Source organism: Lygodium microphyllum, chromosome 19 (genome assembly GCF_053477565.2).
Source record: "Lygodium microphyllum isolate KBCC chromosome 19, Lygodium_microphyllum_v1.1.10, whole genome shotgun sequence".
Lineage (NCBI taxonomy): Eukaryota > Viridiplantae > Streptophyta > Polypodiopsida > Schizaeales > Lygodiaceae > Lygodium > Lygodium microphyllum.
Genome location: NC_141153.1, coordinates 35,461,028 through 35,483,602, shown reverse-complemented (window position 1 = coordinate 35,483,602; position 22,575 = coordinate 35,461,028). Strand labels below are relative to the sequence as shown.

General features: G+C 39.8%; 1 protein-coding gene across 1 annotated transcript; it reads left to right on the top strand.

Annotated features, from left to right (window-relative positions):
• Window positions 1-8,059: 8,059 nt before the first annotated feature.
• LOC148019738 (beta-glucuronosyltransferase GlcAT14B-like) lies at window positions 8,060-21,768 on the top strand. The gene is made up of 6 exons (XM_087699879.1): window positions 8,060-9,684; window positions 9,839-9,914; window positions 9,995-10,110; window positions 20,522-21,043; window positions 21,125-21,193; window positions 21,359-21,768. The coding sequence occupies exons 1-4, from the start codon at window positions 9,156-9,158 to the stop codon at window positions 21,037-21,039; spliced, it is 1,239 nt and encodes a 412-aa protein (XP_087556005.1). The 5' UTR covers window positions 8,060-9,155; the 3' UTR covers window positions 21,040-21,043; window positions 21,125-21,193; window positions 21,359-21,768.
• The last annotated feature ends 807 nt before the right edge of the window (window positions 21,769-22,575 follow it).

The following is a 22,575-nucleotide window of genomic DNA, read 5'->3' as shown; positions in this document are numbered from 1 at the left end:
GAACTATTGGAGTATGCTGACTAATAATCACACATGTTTGTGTTATGATGCTAAAGGGATGCAAAAATTGATCAAAAGGTCTAGTTTACTCACGTATGAAGCACATAAAGACAATAGCCACATTAGATATTTTACATGAGCGAATTGAGTCAAGTAGTTATTTTCAAAGTATCCAAAAAATATCATGCAATATGACAAATTAATTAATAGGAACATCAATGAATAATAACTGTAAGAAGGGATCACATAGTTATTGTCACCATTGCGACATATGCACTATTGCTAACAATATTCTATCATAGACTTCTACAATATAGCTTGGGTATGCTAAGAATGTTTCCAAAGTAGGTAAGATATTTACCCTCTATAGAGAAGTAAAAAGTAGAAATTTACATAATGACATATTGTTTGCATGGGATTACATTTCTTCTTTTACTCAAGAGAGTGATTAAGACATACGATTTAGACATGCACTATGCATCTCCGTTTGATACAAATCCCACATTTGCAATAAATCCTATTACTACATTAAAATACATATGAAAATTACTTAGTGTCCATTATGCATCTCCTTTTGTTGGAATTCCTATAACTACAACAAAATCCAAAGTGTTATACCCACGATGTTTGAAGCAATTGGCAGAAGAACTCTTTCAACATGGCATGATAAATGACTTCTGTTTGGACCATTTTGGAAATAAGGTTTGATGTGATGAATTTTTCTCATATGTTATATGTTTTATGTCACAGTTGGTCACTTAATCTAGCCACAAGCATGTAACTATGGGATTTTAAGAGAGGTTAAAAGGAACATGAGAAGGTTGTTGAAGACCTTGGGAAAGAAAGCATGCACACATTTGGTCATTGTGCCTATTTTGACTTGTAGGTAGTCCAAGAGGATAGGAGAGCATGACTCAAAGAGACTCATTACATGACCTAAGGTGCAAAATGTAGGAAATGAAGTTGCCATAGAGGTAGAAACTCACATAGAATAGGTAAAAGGAAAATGAGCTAAGTTACACCATTTGTGTAAGCTTTCATTGCTACTAACATATAGATAATTCATGATGCACATTGAAAGGCATTATAGTCCTCAACCAAGAGAGTGCATAAGATGGAGATGGAACTTCATATGGAGGCAATCTACTAATGGTCCTATGATTTCTCATTTACAAGCTTGTTTTCCTATTTATTGGGTGCATTCCTACTAATGAACTTTGAAAGTGGTTTGTTGGCACTTTCCAAGCCCATTGCTCCTTGGAGTATAAGTGGTTTGTTGGCACCTTCCAAGCCCATTGCTCCTTGGAGTATCACCACTTCATCGGAAAGGGATTCTATCAAGTGTTGGCTGGTTCTCAAGCAAAGTGCAACTAGATCTTGTCTTACTAGGTTGATTTACAAACTCCCTTGGTATGAAACCTTTTGCCTTGATGAGGTGTTGTTGTCAAGGTGCCCCATATGGCTTCCAACCTACATATTATTTTTGAATCTATGTAGGCAATTGCTTTTAAGATTGAAAATGTGCTATATGTGCCACCATTGTTTTCCAACCCTAAAGAATAGCAAAGGGAAAGAATATTGCAGGATCAAAGCATTCATAAGCATCAAATATTTGTTTTGGGAATTTATTGAATCAAAGCCACCATGGAGAAAGATTAAGCAAAGTATGGATAAGGTCAAGCTACTTGCAAATATCAATTGGAAACAAGTAGTTTTGGGAGACTAGGCCAACTTGAATCAAGTGTCTCAAAGGAAATGTGGGAAATCCTGAGCTTTGGTGCTGCAAACAATAGGAACTTGAGAAACCAAGTAGTGTATAATTGTATCTTCTTTAGAGGAGGTGTTCTAGAAGGTAGGGCAACTAGTATTTTTGTCAAGGCTGCTATTGTACCCAAGAAGATGGCTAAAAAGGACCAACAATTGTCTAAGCGTTTTACATTAACATGAATATCACATCCAAGAGTCATCCTCCCATCTCAATGACATATGCTTGATGGGAAATTCATAACACCAAGAAAAATAATTGTTACCCTCTCTTACTTTCTTATGGGACAAATAGAATTTGGCTACTTCTCTAGTGAAGCAGATTATGCCGAGTTAAATAATTGACTTGGCTCATGTAAGAAAAAAAGACCAACTAAATCAAATGAAAATGAAAACTTAATTCAATTCTTGACAAAATAAATTATGATGTTTCCTAACACAGTAGATTTAGCTTAGAGTTGAGTTCAAAGGCAAGTTTGCACCTTGCCATCTATATTACATAATAAACAAATGTTTTGGGGGGGTCTTACCATGTGGAGCCCATACATGTTGCCCTTTGAAGATTTCAAGCTATGTCACATGGTAACCTTGTCCTATCCTTGCCCACAAGAAGGACAATTTGAAACCCTCTCTCCCTTATTTTCACTTGATCAAACACACACATGCATGCACACCCCCCCTTCCCCCAAAACACACATACATGCATGCTCCATGTAGACTCCATGCAGGTACACACACATTCATTCATCTCATTCCTTGGGCAAGTGATGGACATAAATAATTATAGAATCTCTCTCTCTCTCTCTCTCTCTTTGCCTTGTGTGTGAATTCAATCAACAAGGAAGTGCTTCATGTTGCCTTATGTCATAGAGGAGGTGGCCATGTGGGATGGATGAGGTTTCTTTGTCTTGTGATGGCTAGCTTTATGCAAGAAGGCTATCTATAGAGCTAAGGGGAGCATGGGGTAGGAGGAAAAGTAGGTCTCTATATCATTGGTGGTTGGGACTAGAGATGACAATGCTAGAGAGACAATGCATGGGGCTTGGCAACTTAAAGTGACATGACCCAATAGGTTGGATATAACAATGGGGATAATAGTGGGCACCTTTTTCGATTCTTTGTCCAACTTCACATAGCTTAGGAAGAGAAGCCAATGTTTGAGGACTTTGTTTATGTCACATCTAGAGGAGAGTATGAAGATTCTGTTCTTTTTTAGTGCATTAATGCTTTGACTATGGTGATGGAGTGAGGCTAGGTTGCCTTTTTAGATGTACCAACTTTGCTATGTGCCAACATGATTCTTTTGAAACACACTTCTGTCACATTCCAAGCTATGTGTTGTTGCACATGTATCTCAAATATGGTCTCTACCATCCTTCTCTTGTGATAATGAATATAGCAGCCATCTAAGTGAAATCTAACTAAGAAAGGAAAGGGGCAAATAGCTAGAAGCAATGGATTGCACCATGAAAATATGTGAGGACTTGACACAATGGTAGGAAAATCCTCACAAAGGATGGGATAAGGCTACCCATTGTAGGTTCGAACTACATATACACCGAGAGTCAAGAGTTAATGATTTGGAATACTAGGATGTAGAAGAAGGTAGCTTCGTGGGGAGATTGGCCTACCAAAGAAGAGAAGAAGAAGTTCCTTGGGCTCTCCTTGGGATCATTTCAATTATATAGATGGTAGATCATGTTGATTCAGGATGCGCATTCTTAGATCTTGTTATACTACAAACAAGGAGATGATTGGGAAGTTATGGAAGGCTCAGAAAGTCACCAACCCAGTAATGGTAAAACTCTTTCACTCTATCAACAAAATAACATTTATGCTCCATCTATGTTATGTCCTCCTTGACTATTTTGAAGAGCAGTGGCATGAGTTATATGAATCTTAACATCCCTAAGAAGGCCATATCCTTCAAAAAATTAGCACAATTAAATGCATCTAGGGGTAAAAATGGACTCTCCTATTATGCTAGAACATCCCCATGGGAATGAGTATGCCTCATCATTTTCCAAGGCATTCAAGGAGCTCAATCTCTTTGTCTTCATACCCTACACAATAATATCTTTGTCATGCATGGTTCTTGGCCCATGTGCCAGATATATTATGTCATACTCATCACGGTTCCTATCTTTGACATACCATTGTAAGATGCATTACATCCTTCTTACCTTCATTATAAAGTTGTTGCAAATTCAATCAAAATTTTAAGGTTAGTACCCAATATGGAGTCTTTATGAAGTCTTAGTACAAAGTATGCAAAAAATTTAAGATTCACATTTCATAATTTAGGTATTTTAGTATATTTAGTGTAGCAAGGCTACATATTTGAGTCATAACTTTGGTGATTAGTTGCACATATGGAATATAATTATCAAATGAGTGCTAACATGCTTATAATGCAACTATTTATAAGATAATATTAAGACACTTTGAACAATGCTTTTTGGAAGTTAGAGTGTAGCACCTAATTGTTAAGAGTTATTAGTGTGATCCATGTTGTAGTCTAACTTTTGCATTCAAACCTTTCTTGACTAGGGACACATTTTCTCTTTTGAACCATGCTTCTTATGATAAATTCTTTTATTTGGAAAGAAACAATGAAAATGTTCCTTCTAAACCTTTATATTGGCAAGTGTTCCAAAGATGCTGACACGTGCAAGGATGGAAAATGAGGGGAACAAAAACTTAGTATGATCTAAGGCTCGAGTAAAATAACCATATTCCAATGAGGATAGAGAGAGCACATCAATAGAAAACAATGAGGGGAGGGAACCCTAATGCGACATAAGATTCCCCGTTCAAATCAATCTTCCCCATTCCCTACTTTTATGAGAGAGAGAGAGAGAGAGAGAGAGAGAGAGAGAGAGAGAGAGAGAGAGAGAGAGAGAGAGAGAGAGAGAGAGAGAGAGAGAGAGAGAGAGAGAGAGAGAGAGAGAGAGCATGTACACATACATGCATGTGTGTGGAAAGCACATAATTCTAATGATTAGTTGAAGCTTATGCTCTTGTGAATATTGGCAAGCAAGGGGAGTGTGATTAAGTAACATCTATTTTATATATTATTTAGAGCTTTGTCTTGGGGATCCTGAACCAACAAGAAGGCTCCAAAGCATATATGGCATAAGAAGAAGAAGGTTGGTATTTGAGAAATAAAGAGGGCTTGGGGCTTTTTCTTGAAGGGTGAGTGGGGGCTATATTTATTCTCTCTCTCTCTCTCTCTCTCTCTCTCTCTCTCTCTCTCTCTCTCTCTCTCTCTCTCTCTCTCTCTCTCTCTCTCTCTCTCTCTCTCTCTCTCTCTCTCTCTCTCTCTCAATTGAATATGAGTACATACACACACTCTCTAATTCTCTTTTTTAATTGAATATAGGACATGATCATGGAAGGGGGAAAGACTAGTCTTTGAAAATTTCTATCTATCTCTAGAGAGAGAGAGAGATGCATTTTTAAAAAATTAGACATATGAATAATATGATATTTCAATGGTTGAACATGTGCACTCAATGTTTACATACTCTAAAACCATCCATGAATGCAGATACACTAAAAAAAAGAGAGTTGAATTTCTTTTTTATCTAAACATCTTCATGCAATATGTATGCATACTCTAACACCACACACAAATGCATATAGACGATAAAAACAAATGAACAATACATGCATACACACACATGTACATGTGCACACACATGTGCAAACATATACACACATGTATGCATATATACATACATGCTCATATGCAAGTAAACATATGAGAGAGAGAGAGAGAGAGAGAGAAAGAAGAGAGAATGTATATACATTTATAAACATGCACTCAATAAAGTGCACAAATATGTAAATACACATGTCCACAAATAAATAAATATATTTACATATACGTGCAATGCATAAAACATGTATACACATGCGTACACGTGCATACATATGAGGTGAAGAAAGATGAGAGATAGGAAGAAGAAAAAAAGGAGAGAAAATAAAAATGATGAGAGGGAGAGAGAGGACAAACATTTAAGAGATCAACTAAATAAACACACATGCATTAAACACACACACACACACACACACACACACCCCATAGGAAAAATAAGAAGAAAGGAAAAAATGTGTATGTGTGTGAGTACATGTGTATCATTCACACACATACACATTGATTACAAATCAATCATTAACCATTAAATGTTATTATGTAAATTATACTTAGCCTATAATCAATATGTATTATTATATTATTATAAATATTTAAGTATAATATATATAATTATAATTATAACTATATGTATTATATTTTATATATGTAATAATAAATAATAATAATCATATGTATGATATATTTGCATATTAATTCAATAATATATGTATTAAGTATCACATTCTCGTATATTGCATTTTTGTGCATTCAACATTGTATTAGTCTAAGCTGCCAAAGCTTTCGAAGTTTCGATTATGTTTCTTAAATCAACCTCCCACAAACCCTCTTGCCACATTACAATGTAGTGCTTCTAGAGGAAAGTTCTCTCTTCATTTAATATCCTATTTAGTTGTTGATACCTTGTTCTAGCAAGCACAAAGATAGCATTAGCACAATAATGTGCTTGTTAAATGTCATATGCCTTATTACCATCATGCTTTACTTGTTTGTGACTACTTAAAAGTTCAAGGCAGGGTCTAAGAGAACCATATTCAATAGACAAACATAATTTGACCTTTTAAAGCTTATAACTTTTTATAGTGAACAAGACAATGTTGTCCACAAAGATTCTATATTGAATATACGTGTTTAATTTTGAAATTGCAACTTATAAACTTTCAACATCTTTTCTCATACATGAGTAGTTGACTTGAGACATGGTGGTGAGGATAGTGTGTGCCCCCATATGTGTCCTAGTGCCCTCACCACTTTTACAAAAGATTGTACAAAAGGGGGTTCACAACTTTTAATAGTCATAAAAGGTGAAAAAAGATCGCACTGGGCATCAAGGAAGATGCTTAGGTGTACTTTAGAGTTTCTATGCAGCCCATGATCATACTACCCATAAAATGAGAGTACTTGATAAGGGTTGATGCTCATTTTGATGTCTACCAGTTAACACTAAGGGTAGCACCTAATGATAGAGAACATATTAAGATTGGTGGGCATCCAAGCCATATCACTTGGAGTTGAGAGGATCATATCCTAGATGCTCATCAAATCAAAAGTAACTAGCTTGACAAATGTATGAGGAGTACTCTTCAATCACACCTTTATTTAAAACATGAACTCACAAATTTTGGTGAGATTGTTTTTAGTAGAACTTTTCTCTTACAAATCACAACCCTGTTTAAGAATTTAGTGCATGTTGCTTAGTGTTCACACACAAAACCAAGGCTTTGTTGAGCGAATTGGAAAGAACTCTCAACTAGTGATGAAAAGCTAGTTTAAATTTGGTAGGATTGAGGCTTTTTAGTCAACCTTAGATCAAAAAGTGTTCACACTACTCAACAAAACTTGTAGGCATTCAAGTCAAAGGTTTTTATGATGGGTTTCAAATATGTTTTTTACGAGTTAAGCTTTATTTAGTAGCTCACATGGAATAGAGAATGCTTGATGGAATGCATGTCATGTATTCCATTCTCATGGTGGTCAAAGGAGGAACCTATGGGAATGGATTATGAAAGGGCCTATACTAAATGCCCTTGTCAAGGATGTTGTTGGATGCCCCTTCTCAACAAGTCCATGAAAAAAGCTAGCCCTCAAATATGACCGGTAGCTTAGAACTTCATTTTGAAGGGCAATTTTAGACTAGTACTTATAGGTAGCTACAATTTGGGATTTGTGGAAGGGTAATATAAGAAAATTGTCTGTTGAGGGCTAGTATGTGCTTCAAAAAAAGTCAAATATCCTAGAAGAATGTTATCATCTTTAAATTTGAGGGTTAATGCCATTGTGAGCCTTAGATATTAGAATTTACTTTAGAGTTTGAGAGCAGTGACATGCACATGTTGATCTAGGAGTGCATGAAAGGGTAGTGCTACCTTAGACTTAATAGACAATAGGGACTTGGGCAAATCGATGGAGTGTCCTAAATCAAAATATGTACTTCAACAACTCATCATAGTTGTATGAATGTATCCACCACTGGGAGGCGATACATAGATTCCTAAAGCAGAGATGTAAGTCATTAATTCGTTGCAATGTAGACCCGAAGTCCATTATATAGGTCAATTGACTTGAGTGTGGATGGAAGGCAAATATGCTTTTTGTTAACACTTGAGTGTGGATGGACAATGAGTATTCTTTTTGATAACAATTGTGTTTGTCATGGGTTGTTAGATGTGGTCATGGGGGGTCGAGACTCGAGTTAGAGTGTGGTGGGTGCCTAAAGGACTTCTTGTTGTTGTGGAGCTTGGTGTGTGTGGGAAACCAAAGACATTGATGCATTTGCGAGATTGAAGAAAGAAAGGAAGGAGAGACGCAAGGAAGTAAAAGAGGAAGTCTGCACATCCTTCATCACACATAATAAGAACTCAGGCGCATCACCCATCATTGTCAGTCAGGCTTAGAAATATATGTGAGAAGACATCGGTAAGAAGAAGCAGCAGCAGCAGCCTCTCTCTTTCTCTCTCTCTCTCTCTCTCTCTGCGCTTTTAATTTGTGTCATCATGCCTCAGCCATGGCTGCCTCCCCATCAGCTCCTGCCGCTGCCCCGGAGAAGCTGAAACGATCCTCAAAGTCACAATTTTGCTCTTCCCCTTGTTCCTTTGTCATCCAATCACGCACGTCATCATTATACACAAATCATAATCATCATGATGGCGATGATAATCATAACCAGGTCATGAGTTCTTTCCCTTCCCCTCTTTCCTGATCTTGGCTTTACTCTCATTTTTCCTGTTTTCCCCTTTTATTCCTGCATCGCTGAAGGGATTCATGAGAGCTCACATTCTTGGCTCTACGCCCCCATCCTCTGCTCATGCAAATCCTGACTCCCCAAATTTGGGCTTTTTCCTTTTATTGCTGATCCTCTATCCAATTTAAGTACTGAAGCTGATTTAGCTTCTGCTTCTTAATTATGAATCGATCGGTTTAATCACCCAATGCCGAGTATCCCTCTCCAGTTTAATTATGAATCTATCAGTTCAGTTACCTAATACTGAGTACCTGTCTCCTGTCATTCATTGATTCAGAGCCTATCTATCCAATCCGTCCGCATGTCTTGTGAATCAGATGCTCTCTGTGTGCCTGATGGGACAATTTTCATCAAACCCCTGTGTTACACTCTGATTAAAACAGATACACTCACATTTTAATAACATAACTACCACACTTTCAGAGAGAGAGAGAGAGCTCTCCTCACTAGCCACCCTCTATATTACATAATTCAAGGCTGACAAGGCCTCTCATGGACAAAAAATGGGTCTGCATAATCTGTTTGACTCTGTTCACAGCTTCCACTTTTGTCCTCATAGCGTCTTCCCATAATGCCGCCTCAGCCATCCTTGCATTTCTCCCCTTAAGGGACCAAATTCAGGATGCAGAGAATGGCAGGTTGCAAATTGAAGCCCTCAAGTCAGGAGTACCCATTCCCCCAAAGTTAGCATATGTCATCTCAGGATCCAAGGGAGATGGAATGAGAATGAAGAGGACTCTTCAGGCATTGTATCATCCCAGAAATCAGTACATCTTGCATTTGGATTCGGAATCGACACCTCGTGAGCGGGTGGATCTGTCAAGGTATGTGAAGTTGGATCCCACGTTCCTCAAGGTGGGCAACGTTCACATCATATCAAAAGCAAACCTTGTGACATATAAGGGCCCAACTATGGTCGCTTGCACATTGCATGCAGCTGCAATTCTACTGAAGAAAAGCAAGGACTGGGACTGGTTCATCAATCTGAGTGCGTCTGACTATCCCCTGGTGACACAGGATGGTACTCTCTCTTCATCTCTGTCTTATTCGGTTTTGAGTTCAAGACATAGCATGGCTTTCTAGTATTTACAATGTGTGTGTTGCTCATGTGATTAGATTGTCCACTTGCCTGAACTTGTTTTAGATTAAGTTAACCATGTGCCTTCATTGGGCAGATTTGCTACATTTGCTGGCGTATTTACCAAGGGATCTAAACTTTATTGAGCATACAAGTCGGCTTGGGTGGAAAGAGTAAGTGGGTGCAATGTGCTATCGAAGTCTTAATCGTGAAATTACTCTGGCCTAGCAGTTTTGAATGTTCTTCTACACAGGAATCAAAGGGCAAAGCCTATAATCATAGATCCAGGGCTTTATATGTCGAGGAAGGAAGAGATTTTTTGGGTTTCACAGAGACGGGCATTGCCCACCAGCTTCCGACTGTTCACAGGTACTTGGTCTTTTTTTATCTCCTTTGGTGGAAAGAAGGGGCATGTTAGTTAGGCTTTTCAGGGTACAGAGAGGGTTCTTATTTCTTGTATACATAAGCTGAAAACGACTTCTGCGCTCAGGAAGACATTGAAAATTCCCCCTAAGCATTACATCTCGGAAAGTAAACTGGTAGTTAGTCAGACAATACGATTGCTTGTGCGCGTCAAAGTTACTGCATCTAATGATGAATGAGTGCACAGAGTAACCTAGTGAAAAAGGGCTTGGCAGTTATTACTTGCTAATCTTGAAGACGGATACTTCCATTAATCTATTATCCTAAGTTCTTCCCAGAAGGTAATGGGGAGAGGCTGTTCTGATTTATTCTTTATTCGTGTTTGATGATTACAACTTCTACTTGACTTGAAAGTTATTATCACACCATCTCAATGACTACCTGACAACCTGTGTTTGTCTTTTAAGAGATTGGGTTCGTGTGGTATTACCCCTGAAAAGGGGGATAAAGAAAAGGCAGAGAGATAATTGACTCAATAGGCAGAAATCCTGTCTGCCTGCCATTGACTCAATGATGACATTGCCAGCCTCTCCTCTCAGATTTTGGGTATGCCTAAATGCTTCAGGAATGATAGTGATGAACTGAAGGCATAAAGAGCATTTGTGAAGAGGTCTGCTGCATTGTTCCTTGTAGGAGAATCCAACAGTTCTGACTCTTTCCTTATGATGCATGCCCATTCCTAGCCCAAACAGAATCATAGTTGGCCTTGATATTCTTTGTATGAACATGTAAAATTGGGTCCCTGGCCAGGCAGCTTTGGTTGTCACAGTGACTATTGGCTGTCATTCAAGAAAGCTGGTCTCTGTTGCCAGCCTCCTCAACCATGGAACCACTTGGGCTGCTGTAACCTGCTGCCCATTTGGCAGGTTTGCAAATCTTAGAGCAGATGCATGGGTGATGCACATGTGTGTGAGAGAAGAAACTGAGAGGGGAGGAAAGAGGGTTGCCACCTAAAAAGCTGTCCGCACCCTCACAAACAAGCATGATTGTGATTGACTACTGGCGGCTGAAGACTGAATACCAACTGAAGAGTATGGATTGATTTGGTTGACTGACTGAAGACCAAGAATCTTGATTATTATTGCAAAGCAGGATAAAACATAAAAAATAAGCACAAAGTTGACTAAAGTCCTCGAATAACACTCATAGGGAACCACAGTTAGACCTCCTGGATGGTCAATCTGAAAAGTACTACTCATCTGATCTGCTAATTGCTGACTGAGGCACTAACTGAGTTGGGGAAGTGTCTACTAGAACTTCTGGAAGTGCAACTGTGACTGGAACTTCTTTGGAATGAGGTTCTGATGGATGGAAGCATTTGGTTATCATCTGGCATTTGGAATTCAGTGTAGGCTATCGTGCTGAGATTGCTACGAGTTCAAATTTTCAAGGAATCCTTGGAGTCTAAGGTTTGATTGTCTAAAAGATCTGGAAACAGGCAAATTCCTTCTGACCTAAAAGCTAGGTGGTGGAGGCTGCTGACTGACTAGTAATGAAAAAGAATCCCCAGCGGCTGGAAAGCTGTGGAGGTGGTCTCTGTCCCATTCTGGCATAGTCAGCTAGAACTGGTAATGGGAACAGGGGGAAGGGCCATAATATATGTACACACACACACACACACGTACGCACATATGTATTTGTCAACCTGTGATTTGTCTTGACTCTTCAGCCCCACACAGAGAGAGAGAGAGAGAGAGAGAGAGAGAGAGAGAGAGAGAGAGAGAGAGGTCTACCTTTTACGAAAAAAAAAGAGAGAGAGGTCTACCTAAGGCTGGAAATGGCCAATGATACAAAACCATGTACAATGGCTAGTGATCACTGGATATCAAAGTTTACTGTGCAAAGTGTGATATATGATATACAGTGCAAAGTGATGTACAATACAATGTCAATGTCGGGATAAAGGGGTGAGTGTACAAAGGACTGAATGACTAGCTACATTGCTGAATGATAGGCCACTATATGTGTCAAGGGTACAACCACATGGGGCAATCCCATGTAGCTCCATCCAGTTAGGATTGGTGGGTATAGTATATCCTACATCCTTGATGAGATGGTGTTTGGAGCATCTGGGCTAGTCTCTCTGGGCTACCAGGTGCAGTTCGTGCTGTTGGCGGATCTCCATAATCTTTCTCTGGTGTAATCTCTATTTACATGAACAGCAGCCAGAAAGAATGAACAACTGGACAGAACAAAAAAAAAAGTTAAATGGTCCAAACAAGAAACAGCAGGGAACATCCTGGGAGGATCCAGAACATGCTAGGCTGTTCCTACAGGCCGGAATGACTGTTCCCTGTTACTATGGATTCTGGGATAGAAATTTAGAAGGTGTTAGTTTGGAGTTGCTATGATGAAGAACAGAGGTACTGGGTAATGTTGCTAATTGGTAGCTATCAAACCCACCTAAACGACTCCTGTTCTGAATGTCTCGTGTCTTAACCAAATGGATATAACCTTTTCTCCTAGTAAATTACAGTCACTTGGCCCCACAATTGGAGAAGAGGACTCCCCTAGAGGCTTTGAGAAGTAGGGAATTGACTGTGAGATTGATACTAGTACTGTCAATATGAGCAATTCCTCACTGAAAATGAGAAGTTCAAAACACCAGTTGATGGTGCAGACAGATGGTGAAAACAGGAGGGAAAACATACTGGCGACAATAGTTGATGAAGGCGACAATTGCTGTTGATAAACACCAGCTTTTGCAGGATGAAAATTAGAAATTGCAACATATGAAAATCACTCAGGGTTGGGTGTCACAATGCTACAGGTGGGCCAATCAATGTGGCACTCCAGCATGGTTGGTGATAGCAGCTACAGCTCTGGATGTGTGTAGATAACAGCTCTAGGTGGTGTTGGATGCCCATAACATGCACTTACAATGGTTGGGCATTTGTGCTACAGTGAAAAATGCAAGCCAATAAATAGAAATAAAGCCTTTTTGAGGGCTGTTATTAAGGAGCAAAATTATGCGTTAATGCATTATAATTTAACATATTATGCATGCCATGAATTTGGTTGCTAAACACCCCCTCTCAAGCCCAAAAAGGTGCCCTAAGAGGGGAGAGAGAGAGAGAGCATGTTTCACCTGCTTATTGCTTTTAAATGTACAGCAAATATAAACACAATAGGATCCCTAATTAAAGACACTTATGTGGCAAGGGGTCTTGAGACGAGGGTAATCAATTTTGGTGAAATGGCAACTCAAGGCCGGCCACCCCATCCAAGGGTAGATGACGAATGGCCCATCCAAGGCTGTGTGAATGACTGAATGTGGATGCTGATAATGGATTGGGATCCCCAGGAATGGGAGGGAGGGGTATTACAAATGATGTCCTCCATGCCCTCATCAAAGTTGGTGTCCATGAAGTCATACAAGGGAGCAGTAGACAGTAGCAGCTCTTGTGGAGCCATGGGTACTAGACAACAACCTCAGTGTTTTGATAGAATAGATTGTGGAACTGAATGTGGTGGCAAGTGGTCACTATCTCTTGATGGAGCTGATTGTGAAGTTGAGGGTCATGGAAGCCACTGCATCTAAAAGTAGGTGGGGGAATCCTTTGTAGTGCATTACAGGGGTTCCTCAGGAGGGCTTATGGCCCCTTGAGGTCTTAGAGCCTCTTGCTGCTTGAAAGGGTGTAATGTGCATTGTGGGCATCTTATTGCCTTGAGCATAGAAACTGGATAGCTGGTGCAAAATGATCTCTGTCACCCAAAATGGTGAGGTGGCACAAGGAGTGCGTAGGGGTAGACACATTTACTTTGGTAGGGTAGGGTGCAAAGGTCAATGATCACAACCTTTGGTGGAGTGTTGTTGCTTGTCGTAGTAAGTGCACCCGGTGATCTGTGCTTAAGCCAATAGGGAAGGATCTATAACACGAGTGTGTCAAATGTGTAATGGAAGGGTGGAATGGGAGAAGAAGTTAACGATATCTTGAATAATGTAGCCGAATGAAGAATAATTTTGAATATGAGAGAATGTTGCCGCTTCTCGCAAACTGGATTCACCTTCAAGAGGGTGAGGATCTTTAGCTCATGGGGCACCTCTGCTCTGGTACCATGTGAAGAAATAGCAGGGTTTGCAGGGGAAACACAGTGTGTACAACAAAACTTAGAGACAATGAATGACTTCAGAAACTCAGAGAACGAATGGAATGTGAATGCTATGGATACAAGGGGCCTCAGGGTTCTGTGTCTCATACACCAGTACTCAGGTGAGTTGAGAAGAGTTGAAGAGCCAATCAAAGCTTGGAGATGACTGTGCTTTCCTGACTAAACAAACTGCAACACTCATGAAGGAATTTGCACTGTTAACGGAGCAAAATGCAGTCATTAGAATAGAGGATTGTTGATGATGATGGGATGCTCCAGACAAAGGCAACTGCATTCTCATAATGGGGACAGCTACACATACAAATGATGGAGACCTCTAGCATGCAGGTGATTGATGCAGATTATGGCATTTGCTGCTAATAGATGATCAAAATGCAAAAGATGCTAATGATGAAGGGCTCCAATATGCAAGTGGGCGTGCTGATGGTGACAATTGCTGCCAGAGGTGAGAAAGTTGCAAAACACAGCTGTTGGCAGCACTAGAACGAAGGCAAAAAGTGAATATGAAAATGCTAGTTGATGGGCTGCTAGATGATGCAAGGGGAAATGTGTTGTGACAGCAGTTTGATGAAGGCGACAGCTGCTGTTGATGAACATCAGCTTCTACTAGACAAAAATCTGCAAAATTTAGTACATGGAGATCACCATGGACTAAGCGACAGCATGCTACAGTTGGGCTGATCAGTGTGGCTGCTGGCACTACATCATAGTTGGTGACAGCAGCTACAGCTCCAAATGCACATAGACAACAGTTCCAGGCTGTCTTCCAGTAGGTCCCAGCTGATGGAGAGGGAGAGTGACTGATGACGAGGAGTGATAAAATGAACTGTTTGCTGGCTGCCTTTAAGATATCCTCATAAAGGGGATGTTGGGCATTTTTCCTGGTGTGAAAAATGCAAGCCAATGAATACAAATAAAGCCATTTGGGTCTGTTATTAAGGAGAAAAGCTAGGCATTAATGCACTACAAATTAATGTTAATGCATGCCATGAATTCAGTTGCGCAGCACAGTTGAGAGTGAAGAGACAAAGAGCATAGAAGAGAGCTGAGTGAGAGAGTTGATGCCCACAATGCTATAAATCAATATGAGAACACTTGTGTATGAGTAGGTGAGTGCTTTATTGCTGGCAAGTTATGAAGACTAACTTAAGAGGATTGTGGACCGATTTTTCCAATTGATTCGGTGAGAACCAAGAGTTCTTTAAATAGCAAAATCTCTTGATTATGCTACGAAGTAGACAAAAAAAAAAGCTGTTGCATAATTAAAACACACTTTTTGGCCATTAACACAAGTACTTAGAGTCATCTATATGTCCAAATGTTTTGGCCAATTAAGTATTCATGGTCTAGAAACCTATATTAAGAAGTTCTACCTCATTTTGATTACTAAAAATTGTCCATCTTTTGGTGCTTTGGCTTGCAAGCTATCCTATATGCACATAGCAAAAATGGTGGTGTGCCTCTTGCTCACTCTCTCGGCTAATATTTGGAGGGGAGGTGTCATGTTGTGGGCATTTGGGATGGCCACCACACATGGCACAAGAAATAAGAGTACTTGCAGGTGGCTTCTTGTTGGTCCAAGAACATGGCACTTGATCCTAGGGTAAAGAAAAAACTTGGAGTTAGTATTCTTGGCTGTCCTAGTTTCATCCTGGCAATCAATGCTTCTATGACTTTTTCAGCAATTAGCACTCATCATCAATTCTAGTTAGAAATACGTATGCTACTCTATAAAGTACTATCGAGGTTCCTCTCTTGAGGTGCTCATAGTGAATCCTCTTGGCTCTCATCCATGTGACTCGAAAGCAAGTTTTGTCCCACCTGTAGCCTATATAAAGGCAACCCTATTTGGCACTACACACCTAGTGTGCTACACTCAATTGTTTAGTTGCTTTTGGTTGGTGCTCCACTCTTGGCTTCAGCTTGTTGTGAGCATTATTTGTGGCTTGCTTTGGGGTTACTCTTGTGTGATTTTCATCATTATTGAGTTGCTTCCATATTTCCTCAACACTCTTGTTTATGCTTTTCACGGTCTTGTTACTAATGAAGTCCATGATCTTGTAGAGCATCAAACTCTTGATTTGTGATGTGGGTGAGATTGGAGGTGAGGTATTGATTGCTAATATCTGCATTTTGGGTCCTGCAAACATGCATTCTGTGGATGGAAACCCTTCATGTGTGGCAACTAGTAGATGCACAACATTGAAATCCGTGTGTCCTGATTGCTATTGCATGTGAACTGGATTTGTGCTTTCGATTTTGTGTTTGTATTGTGATCAGGAGTAGGTGAACATGAACTTCAGGAGGCTACATTTTGGGTGGTGGATAATGTGCAATTCTGTATGGCAGCGTCGAAGTTGTTATGACCTGCTGGTTGTTGTCGACCATGTTGGCTGTCATTCACCACCACATTGTGTGGTCTCATGGTTGACACCCCTGCTCACAAACACTGACAATTTAATTGTCAAACATGGTTTCCCCACAGTGCTCCTGATTCGATTGGATTGATCTATTCAAATGCAGCATAAAGGTGTATTAAAACCTTGGTCAAGGCACATAACATCTGTTTAGTATATTGGGAATTTTCATGTTGATCGAGCTTGTGTAACCTTTCTTTTTCCCTTGAGAGATTGGCGTTTTCTCATCCACCTTGTCACATATTTTTTTCATTCCTCATGACCCATTACTTGAGAGTAAAGATTGGCATCCAACATTTACTTCTTAGCTTAGACACAATGACTTCTTCCATGTGATTTGAGGCACACTACTTGAGATGTTTTAGGTATAGGGGGTTTTTTCCCATAGAGAGGTCTTTCTCACTAATGTTGAGGCTTTAGCTACATCGGCTTTGAGTGTCTCTCATGAAGTGCTCTTTTGTGCTACCCACATCTAAGCATCTTATGGACATACTCAACATCATGGCATGTGCCTGTTCTTTAGGAGTAGCTATCCTTCATCTCTCATTGTTCATGGTCAGTGTACTTGTGGACTATGCATTGGTTACCTCTTGGTGCGCACATCTGTGCCCATTGAAAGGTAGTTTTAGGTGTGCATAGATGGTGGAATCGCATATGCTTTGAATATGTGGATTCAGTTGGATTCATCTTGGGTATGTTTTTAGAGGGGGCTTCTCATCGAAAAGCGGCCTTACGTGCATCCATTGAAGGATTCATCTTGGGTATGTTTTTAGAGGGGGCTTCTCATCGAAAAGCGGCCTTACATACATCCATTGAAGGATTCATCCATTGAATATTATTAGAGGGGAGACTGTGGGACATTGTGTTTGAGAGGGGACAAGTAGTGCCCTACCCTAGAAATATCTCACTCATCTTGAAGAATGCTTTGTGATTGGCACATCTTGGGTATACTTTTGGTTTCACTTGCAAGAATCCAATATTAGTGCTTGGAAGGTGATTCATGAATCTAGTCCTTGCCGTGATCTATTTCTTTAGCATTGTGCAGCCTTCCAAATGCTACATATGCTTAAGGATTATTTGGTAGTCTTTGGAGCTTTGAGCAGCTCTTACTATCTTGGGCATTGGTAACTACTACTTGTGGGAGTTCTTTCTTCATCCCTTGCTGCTTACTTGAGGAGTTTTCTTTATCCTAGTTACTAGGTGCATGTATAAGCAAGACCGTTGTGGCATCTAGGGTCCTTGCACTTTGTGGACTTCTTCATATCATTGTATTTTGTTGGTGCTAATATTTTTGGAGCATAGGAGCAGGCGTTAGAAGTATGTATGCTACCCTAGAGTGCTATTGGGGTTCCTCTTGTGAGCTGCTGATAGTGAGTTATCTTGTTCTTGCCCATGTGACTCTAGAGTAGTCTTATTTTGCTTATAGTCTAAATAAAGGCAACCCTATTTGGCACCCTACACATATTGTGCTACACTCAATTATTTTTGGTGGATGCTTTGCTCTTGGCTCCAGCTTGTTGCGAGTGTTCTTGGTGGCTTGCTTTGGGGTAACTCTTGTGTGATCTTCATGATTGTTGAGTTGCTTTCCATTGATTGTCATCACTCTTGTTTATGCTTTACATTGTCTTGTTACTAATAAGTGCATGATCTTGTGATGTAAAATCACACACTCCCAACCTGCCTTGAACCCACCGCATTCCAACAATTCCAAACTTAGCAGCAAATGCTTCCACTATCATGTAGCTATCTTGGACTAGTCCTCAGGGGCTTTGTAGTTGAGGATGACCATCACTTAGTGGCAGAGTCTATAGCACCTCTAATGTGCAGTATTTGATTAGCTACACCAAAGGAGAGATGTGGTCCTAGGCCACATAATGAGCCAAAACATTGTCAGAAATGTACAGACCATGATTACGTTATGGCCAAATTTTTGGACATAAGAACAACTCTATGCTATTCAATGATTAAAAGGTGGGAATAACGATTAGGATGATCTTGTGATTTATTTAATGAGCTGGTTCATAGAAATATTGGCTTTTGACTCACCTCCCAATCATAGATTCCAAAGAGCAAAATGGAACTCCAAGCAAGATTCTTGAGTGAAGCTTGCCAAAGTATAAGACATAGTTTGACACACACATGAACGGCTTAGCAATAATAGTAGGTTAATTCCATAGGAGTTACATGCACTAAAAGCACATGAGCTGAATTCACTAAAATACAAGTTCAGCATCTGAAAGTATACATAGTTGTACCCTATAGAAAGAATACACCCCCACTTGAAAGATGGGAAGGCGAATAGAGGGTTTGATCAACATAATATAAAAAAGAAGCTTCTTCAGGTTGCTCTCATGTAATAAACAATTACATGCAAACTTGTGTGGTGCATTTTTGCAATATTTATTTTGCTTGAAGCAGGGCGTGAAAAAATTTGCCAAAAAAAGTCATTTTGCCTCTCATCCAGATTCTGATTTTGGTGACTCAAAAAGCCATTTTGGAGGTTTTGAGGCACATTGGAAACATTGTTAATATCAAAACCTTCAAATTTTGCTCCAAACTTTTTCTGTATATTTAGGAAAAGTTTTTCAGAACAATTCATGCCAGCATTGTATGTTGGAGGCCAAAGACTCCCCAAAGAGGCTTATGATATATCGCATGTCTTAGTAATTTTTTAGGAGTGTTGATGTTGATACACTGTTTTTGGCAATGTTGGAGTGCGAGATATCTTTTAGGTACTGAAATTCTCCCACAAGGGACATCATGTAAGGGAAACATTTTTATTAGAGATCAGTGTGAATCATTGTTGATGATAGAGTATAGATTTGGAAAACTTGAGTCCCTCTTGTTACAACTTTGTAAAACAAAAACACATACTGGATTCCATGCTCTTGAATTATAGGTTTTTAAAGAAATGTCAAATTTCATGCAATGTTTTGGTGGGTTTTACTCAATTTTTTCCTTTCTCGGATTAATGGTACACTCTTGTGGCTCACTGCTAGCAGCAATGACTGGGACTTGGCTTCAAAGTCTCAAGAATTGGTGCCCCATTATACAAGTTCACACCTCTTACTAAGTGCTGAATGATCTTAAGGATAGGGTTCAAGGGAAGAGTCTTCTCAACAAGTGCCTTTAAGGCTGGGGTTCAAGGGAAGAGTCTTCTCAACAAATGACCCCAAGGGTCCTTTTGTAGGCTTCCTTAACTTCCTCATCTTAACCTCAGGAACCTGATCTCCTCATTTAACCTCCTCACGTCTGGTCACTGGCCATTCACACTAGCCACCCATCTATGAGAATAGATACCTTTGGCAAGCCTAATGCTAAGCTATGGGGATATACCAGGCTGGCTACCAAGTGTTATTTCATTGTGGGTATTGTTATCATCATTCTCAGAAGCCTTTCCAATCCTTATGGATGAGGTTGAGAAGGGGTGTGCCACCGTGCATATTCCCTAAAACCATATATTCCATCCCTCACTTTTGATGAATAGATCTCTTCAAGCAGCTATGCATTCTCTTTGAAGTGGTGGAGACTATGCCATCTTTTGCAGGTGCGGAGCCTAACGCTAGGGATGGGGATATACCAGGTAGGCTACCAAGTGTTATTTCATTGTGGGTATTGTTATCATCATTCCCAGAAGTCTTTCCAATCCTTACGGATGAGATTGAGAGGGGTTGTGCCAATGTGCATATTCCCTAAAACCATATATTGCATCTCTCACTTTCGATCATTTTGTTGAAAACTCGTTTTTATGTTGTGCATTGGAGGGGGGGATGGGGAAAAGGAGGGAGGCAGGGTCAATTACTGCTTTGACATTTTTTCATTCACAGGTTCTGCGTGGGTGATACTTACACGGTCATTTATTGAGTACTGCATTTGGGGTTGGGACAACTTGCCTCGTATCATGCTGATGTACTATACCAACTTTGTTTCATCACCCGAAGGCTACTTCCATACAATTATCTGTAACAGCAAGGAGTTTCAAAATACAACAGTCAACCATGATATGCATTATATCAAGTGGGACAACCCTCCTAAGCAGCATCCACTCAGCCTTACCGTAGAGTACTTCAGAAACATGACAGATAGCGGTGCTCCATTCGCCAGGAAATTCGCAAAGGATGATCCTGTCCTAGACAAGATAGATGAAGAGCTTCTTGACCGCAAGAGAAATTCCTTCACGCCAGGAGCCTGGTGCATTGGGTCAGATAAAGATGGAGAAGATCCATGCTCTGTGATTGGTGACACTGCCATTCTGAAACCGGGACCAGGAGCAAAGAGACTTGGAGAATTACTTCTAAAGATCCTTTCTGAAGAGGAATTTAGACCTAATCAGTGCAGCACCTGACAAGGTAAATAATATTTGTATTTGATATGTAGGGCAGCGGTATGAGTCTAATACCTGCTTCTGAGGTGTCAAATATTCTGTGCAGGGCTCCTTGGTTGGTAAACTGATTTATTGATAGGCTTTTTGTTGGCTGGCATACCAGGATTTACTACAGGTAAAGAACTTAAAATGTTAAAATGAAAGAGAGGTTTCTTCTAGGCACACTTCTTACTACTGCACTGGATGGGTAAACTATATGTGTTACTCTGTTGGGAAAGCAAGACTTCATCCCCCAACCAACACAACCATAACTCACATGCACACTTTTACTCTGTCGCAGGTTACCTGACACTCATTTCCACTGGGGGTGCATGCTCAAGGCTGAAGAGCGGGATCCTAGACATTGTGGAGCTGCTTCTTTGACGAAGGCGTACAATACTGACTACTCATGTTTCTAGCTCACCAGTTTGGATAAGTAAGGCTAAAGGTGCCAAGACCAGTTTTCTTTAGGTCCACTGCAATACTGCTGGTTGCTACTGAATCAGCTAGTAGAAGAGCGAATACACACAAGTTGTGTGTTTCCTTGTATCAAAGATGGATTGCAAGCATAGTTGTAGCAATACTTCAGATTGCTTTGTGGCTAACAGTTCTTTTCTTGGTGGATTTGCCTTCAGCCAATCTTTGAAACATTCTTACTAATGATCTGAGCTCTGGATTAATTTTAGTGTGGTGTCATCTCTTAGTTTTCAATGCTAAAGCTCATTGTTAAAGATAGTTTCTAATGATCTGAGCTGTGGATAAATCATAGTGCAGGGTCATTACTTGATTTTCTGTCGAGCTTGAAAATTGAAGGTCATAATTTGTCTTTGCAAACTGTTTGCCAGATCATTGGCGATTAACTTGAACACAGTTACATGTTTTGGTGTTTGGTTTGACAATTCTACTGCAAAAAGGACTGTTGGTTCTTGAGTGCCAGCTTGTATGTGAAGCCAAAAGGTGATGCCAAGCATTTTATGTGCTCCATTTGAGATTTAGTTCGCAGTTTTGTTTTGTCATTTCGCATTGTTGTTTTGTCATTTGAAATTTGTATATGCCCCTTCAAGATAATTATGCACAGAGGTAAAGGAAACCTGCTCTACAGAAGTTCAGACACCGGGGAACATGATCTAAACCCGCATGTCTAAGAAGGGATTTGTTTTGTTCACTGAAGGATAATTGATATAGGATAATTGGTGAATGCCAGAATCAATATATGAATTACATCTTAAAGATGACTTGATCTTGTTATGTGGACCTGCAATCACTTCTCTTTACTACACTATTGCATTAATCGTTGAACTAGGTTGCTTTGCATTTTGATTGGCTTCATGTGATTGAATGAAAATTGTCTATAAGATAGAATCAGCAACAAAATAGAATTGAGTTTGCTCAAAATTGGACACCATAAACATGATGGCTTGCAGGAGTCAATCATTTCAATGTAACAAAATGGTCCAAAAATAGGAAACACTAGTTGTTGCAACGATTGTAGAAAACACCTGAAATTTGATTGCAAAG

What these genes read in the sequence shown, in the direction of transcription:
- LOC148019738 (XM_087699879.1), top strand. Translation starts at nt 9,156, where the DNA reads ATGGACAAAAAATGGGTCTGCATAATCTGTTTGACTCTGTTCACAGCT. An exon ending in TCCCCTGGTGACACAGGATG is followed by an intron (nt 9,685 to 9,838) that starts GTACTCTCTCTT and finishes TTCATTGGGCAG; the next exon opens with ATTTGCTACATTTGCTGGCG. An exon ending in CAGCTTCCGACTGTTCACAG is followed by an intron (nt 10,111 to 20,521) that starts GTACTTGGTCTT and finishes TTTCATTCACAG; the next exon opens with GTTCTGCGTGGGTGATACTT.